Genomic DNA, 5,750 nt, shown 5'->3' with positions numbered 1-5,750 from the left:
AAGAGATGCTGTTTTTATGAGTGAGTTAATGTTTAAAGTTCTTACTCAGTACTGTCAACATGTCATACACGTCGTAAGGGACAGACCAAGGCGCAGCGGGTATAGTGCTCATCTTCTTTCTTTATTTAGAGTGAACACTCAAACAAAATAAACAAACAACCAAACAGTGCCGTAAGGCACACGGCTATACAGAAAACAACCACCCACAAACCCAAAGGAAAAAAGGGCTGCCTAAGTATGGCTTCCAATCAGAGACAACGAAAGACACCTGCCTCTGATTGGAAACCATACTCGGCCACACATAGAAAACAAACATAGAAAATTAAAACTAGAACAAATCCCCTCTAAATAAACCAACCCAAAAACACACAAAAACAACACCCCCTGCCACGCCCTGACCATACTACAATGACAAATGACCCCTGTACTGGTCAGGACGTGACACAACACTTTGTATTCAACATTTTAATAAGCCATGAAATGCGCGTTCTTCCTATTTCCACTCAGTGCTAAATAAAAATAAAAAGGGAATTATTTGTATGCTTACTCAGCTGTGCTTCACAAGTAATACAACAACGGATCTATTACCGGTGTGATCATATAGCCAGGTTTTCTCCAGATGTTACGCTTGGTATTCAGGCCAAAGAGTTCCATCTTCATTTCATCAGACCAGAGAATCTTGTTTCTCATGGTCTGAGAGTCCTTTAGGTGCCTTTTGGCTAACTCCAAGCGGGCTGTCAAGTGCCTTTTACTGAGGAGTGGCTTCCTTCTGGCCACTCTACCATAAAGGCCTGATTGGTGGAGTGCTGCAAAGGTGGTTGTCTTACTGGAAGGTTCTCCCATCTCCACAGAGGAACTCTGGAGCTCTGTCAGAGTGACCATCGGGTTCTTGGTCACCTCCATGATCAAGGCCCTTCTCCCCCGATTGCTCAGTTTTGCTGGCAGCCAGCTCTGGGAAGAGTCTTGGTGGTTCCAAACTTCTTCCATTTAAGAATGATGGAGGCCACTGTGTTCTTGGGGACCTTCAATACTTCAGAAATGTTTTGCTAAACTTCCCCAGATCTGTGCCTCGACACAATCCAGTCTCGGAGCTCTACGGACAATTTCTTCGACCTCATGGCTTGGTTTTTGCCCTGACAAGCACCTTCAACTGTGTGACATTCTATAGACAGGTTTGTGCCTTTCCAAATCATGTCCAATAAATTGAATTTATCCCAGGTGGACTCCAATCAAGTTCTCAAAACACCTCAATGATGATCAATGGAAACAGGATGCACCTGAATACTTGTGTAAATTAGGTATCTGTTTTTTATTTTTAATACATTTGCAAACATTCTAAAAACCTCTTTTTGCTTTGTCATTATGGGTATTGTGTGTAGATTGATGAGGATTTTTTTTTATTTAATCCATTTTAGAATAAGGCTGTAATGTAACAAAAATGTGTAAAAAGGGAAGGGGTCTGAATACTTTGCAAATGCACTGTATATCCTATAATTAATTACATTGTTTCCAATTGGCCTAGTTATCTCTCTCTCACGTCATTCATGAGGTAGTCTCAGTGTAAACTAGTATGTCATGTCTACCCATTTTGTAGAATAATTGATGACATCTTGACATCTTTATGAATTAATTAATTTATGCTGTACCCCTTAGGGCAGGGATCATGAACTAGATTCAGCCGAGGGCCAATCTTTTCTTGAGAGGAAGGTAGGGGGGCCGGAACACAATTACAAATAATTTGTAGCCTGCAAATTGAACGCAAGAAGCACAAACAGATATAATATTTGACTAAAACGTAATAATTTGAAACCTTTGCATATGATCACGTGTCTCTCTATTATAGGTGGAAATACTTGGGAACAGATTTCCCAAATTAAAATCACTTGGAGCTGATTTCCTGTTTTTTTTACAGTTTATGTGCAACAATGGAAAAAAAGGTATTTTTTTTATGGCTCAGAAAACTTGGGGGCGCAAACAAAACAACCAGTTGGGGAACCCTGCCTTAGGAGGTTTTCTGATCAGCTTACACCACATAATTTTTAAGAGACAAATGCCTGCTGTAGTTGAAAGAGGAAACTGAAGGTATTTCAGGATGTGAAAGGTTATAGCTGACTGAGCACTCAGTGAGGTCTCACGTAATGACTCAGGTCATTTACCCTGTTCTAACTTTTTTTTACCTTTAACTAGGTAAGTCAGTTAAGAACAAATTCTTATTTACAACGACGGCCTACCTTAATGGACAGACAGACAACAATTTTCTTTTCTCAAGTGTATTTTCAAGTTTGTTGCAATTTTTTGTGCATTTAAACAAATCCATTGAAAAACAAGCATCTTGAAAACTGCTCTAGTCTGCCTCTATTCATTTCCCTCATACATTAAATGGATGGCCTTGAGATATTCCTGCATTAGCAGAGTAGAACTCAGTACGTAATCATTAAAAAGCACTTACAAATCTACATTTTGCTTTGTGTATATTCAGCAAACATTTTGTAACATCGAGTAACACCCACCAAATCCTGTTCAACATTCACTCCCTCAAATTTCCCCCCCCAAATACTTTCAGTTTCTCCTCTTTCTTCCTGAGAACAATATCTTTAAATACATCTAAAACTTTGATACAGTTTTTTACTTGGACAACATTGCAGTTGGCCAAGCCTATAATCTATTGTAAAACACAATGACAGCACATTGGGCTGTGGTCTGTCTACAATATCTGGATCATCTAAAGGAAAATAAAAAGCATGGAGTACTACATAAGGCATCGCCTGGAATAATGTCCTATCACTGAAGCCATGACCCCATGGAGGTCCTTGCTATTTCTGGTCTCAGAAGAAGAGGTGACAGAATGCTGGAATGTGACCTACAGCTTCCTGAGGAGTGTGGACTGGGACTCTGCCAATGCAGAGGGGAGAGAAATGCTTCCCACTAGGCTGTCAAATGTCCCTGGTGGTGTGACTAATGTTAAGGTGTCTGTATGAAGAGATGCATACTTCCTCCTGGGTTGTGATTAAAGTATGGGACTCGTGTTAATGAGTGTTAGCGCTGTGACCATTTGTCTGTGACCATGAGTGTTAGCGCTGTGACTCATTTGTCTGAAGAAAGACAATTCCCCTGTGCAACGCTCAAGAGACATCTGTTACGGTACCACCATGGCAGTCAGGCCTATTCTATATGTCAGTGGGTCATCATAACTAATTATCTGAATACAGTGCAATTGATCGGACACCATGACAATCCAAACTCAAACCATATCCATTCCAGAGCCACACCTCATCACTATCTTCCCTGTCCATCTACTCTGACCTACCAGTCCGCACCTTCCCTGAGGTGCGTTGGAAAGGTGCAGCTTTGCTATGGGTGTATGCCGTGCGCCTACAGGGCTCTACTATGGAGGCCTGTGTCTCTCTCATGTCAGGGCTAGGGCACGGATCAGAGGAGTCATTTCCATTTCCTCCCACTTGGCTAATTACAGTCTGCCTGCTCTGCCAGCCATTCTTCTTCCCTCTCATGTCATAACAGAAACCTGTGCAGTGGAAAACCCCTGATTACCCTGCATAGATTAGACAGAGGCGTTAATACAGTAAGTCAAGCCTCGCAGGGTGGTATATGTTTTAACAGAGGGAGAAGCGTCGGGAGTTGATGTTCATCTTGGTGAGGCCAAGGTGTTTGAGGGGGGTGGAGAGGGCGAAGGCAGCCTTCATGGGGATGTCACAGAGCAGGTCAGACTCCTCGCCACACTCCTCCAGCTCGTAGGTGGCGTCGTCCAGCATCTCCTTGTGGCGGTGACACACCTGCTCCACCTTCAGCCGGTGGATCTCCACACGCAGGCGGATCAGCTGCCGGGCCAGACGGTTGTCCTGAAACCGCATCTCCCTCTGAGTATGACGAGGAAGGGAAAGAGAGAGGGAAGAGATTAGCAATCAATATCAATTCAAGCGCTCAATCCCTAGGTTTTCAGCATTGATATGTAAAGACACCAACACATGAGCTGTGTAAAAAAATTGCATTTCTATTTTAGGATTTTTCATCTCCGAAATGAACACAAGGTCCCGGTTGTTTTAGTGTGTTTGCATTGTTTTGGATGCAAAGATAGCACAAAGTCATGCTGTAATCAGACAGGCATTCAATCAGAGCTCAACCTGAAAACAGGTTTATTTTCCATAGATGTCTCCATCACATGACACTGGTGGCTGGCACATAGACTCTGCACTATGGCACACCTGCGTCATGAGGACGCACAAACCAGCCAAACCAAACCACTGAAACTACCTACCTGGTAATTATGTTTGCCAAATAGTCGCATTGTGTCCGATTCAAATCGACTTGAATATTTTCATTGTATATCTGATTCTAAATATCTAGCACGTTATGCAGAAATATTGCAGCCTTATTAATTTCTAACATGTCCAAGTAAAAATAACTGAGTCAGAGTTGGAGACAAAAAGAGACAATGTCTGTATTAAAATAAGTGCACTAACCAGCTCTTTTCTAAGAAAATCCAACGCATCATCAATGGTATCGAAGCCACAGATGTTGCGGATGGTTAGATCTGAGTTCTCATCCCGCATAATTTCAGGCAAAAACACATATTTCTCTGCAGTCTCTTGACTATTATCTAAACCATTTGGGTTCTCCTTCCACGGTCGGCTCTGCAAGCGCTCCTGCCATTCAAAGTAGGACGGTCTGCGGGTTTGTAACTTTAGTTTTTCGGTAAGTACTTTCACATTGTTCAAATCCTCAGCGTTTCCCTCTGTATCTCCTTCGCAGTTGTCCTCGCCTCCCAGCTCCTTGAAGTCCATTGCAAGGGCACTAGACGTTTTAAATGGATCTGCGTAAAAAGACATCATAGAGGCTCCAAAAACTTTTGAATTAGTTATTCACAGAGCAGGATATGTCCCTTGAGTGTTCAGTCAGTGGGCTTGCCAGTTCTGGATTGGAGTGGACTGGTGATCCTTACTGTATTTATAGAGTGATAAGGATAAACAAAAGTTACCGCCCCTTATTGAGCGAGGCTGCGAGGGAGAAGAGGTGTAGGCCATACAAGTGTGCAGCCTCCCTCAAGTATCCATGTGACCACACGTTGGTGAAAGAAAGAGTTAGCGGTGTCTACTTATGGCAGCACTCAGGTGCAACTTTTAACATTTGAATGCAAGGATTTGATTTGACATGTCAACGGTTCAAAGGCTTTAAAAAATCCTACTCGAAAATGGCAATCGGATACAAGTGACATTGATTTATCCATTTCTCTGAAACTTGTGAAGTTAAGATGACAGATAGATATATTTTGTATTTATATGGAATGTTTGTAATTAAAATATTTCTTATTTGATTAGATTTGAATTATTTTAGTGTTACCAATTCATTTTTATTAGGACAGGTACAGTAGCTATTCATACAAATGATGTATCAATGCATGATCCTGACTGGAACAGCTGACAAACTGTATAAAGGTTTCACTTACTAGGACTGTGATATGTGGTTGTTTTACCTAGCTTGTATGTCGCTCTGGATAATTGTCTGCTAAATGACAAAAATGCAAACGTAAACTCCCCAGAAATAGGATTGGAATGTTTTCATTTAGGGCAATGCTTCCATCTAGTGGTGATGTTTTAACACACACGGGGAATCAATTCGACTTGCTCAATAATGGGATGGAAAGATAGATGGGATAGCAAGCAGCTTGCTGCATGTTTTACACTATATGTGAGTGTAAATATCTACTCTCTGCCACATACTGTTTGACCTTCAGA

General features: G+C 41.7%; 1 protein-coding gene across 1 annotated transcript; it reads right to left on the bottom strand.

The window, feature by feature from the left end:
• Nucleotides 1–1,949: 1,949 nt before the first annotated feature.
• On the bottom strand, nucleotides 1,950–4,964 carry LOC115162435 (protein FAM167A). Its single transcript, XM_029713735.1, has 2 exons — nucleotides 4,479–4,964; nucleotides 1,950–3,875 (listed from the first exon to the last, which is right to left on the bottom strand). Exons 1-2 carry the CDS (start codon nucleotides 4,845–4,847, stop codon nucleotides 3,612–3,614), a joined length of 633 nt encoding a protein of 210 aa, XP_029569595.1. The 5' UTR covers nucleotides 4,848–4,964; the 3' UTR covers nucleotides 1,950–3,611.
• Nucleotides 4,965–5,750: the final 786 nt, after the last annotated feature.

Source organism: Salmo trutta, chromosome 25 (genome assembly GCF_901001165.1).
Source record: "Salmo trutta chromosome 25, fSalTru1.1, whole genome shotgun sequence".
NCBI lineage: Eukaryota > Metazoa > Chordata > Actinopteri > Salmoniformes > Salmonidae > Salmo > Salmo trutta.
Note: the sequence above shows the minus strand (reverse complement) of the source record. Positions and strands in the feature narration are given on the sequence as shown.

What these genes read in the sequence shown, in the direction of transcription:
- LOC115162435 (XM_029713735.1), bottom strand. Translation starts at nt 4,847, where the DNA reads ATGATGTCTTTTTACGCAGATCCATTTAAAACGTCTAGTGCCCTTGCA. An exon ending in ATTTTCTTAGAAAAGAGCTG is followed by an intron (nt 3,876 to 4,478) that starts GTTAGTGCACTT and finishes CGTCATACTCAG; the next exon opens with AGGGAGATGCGGTTTCAGGA.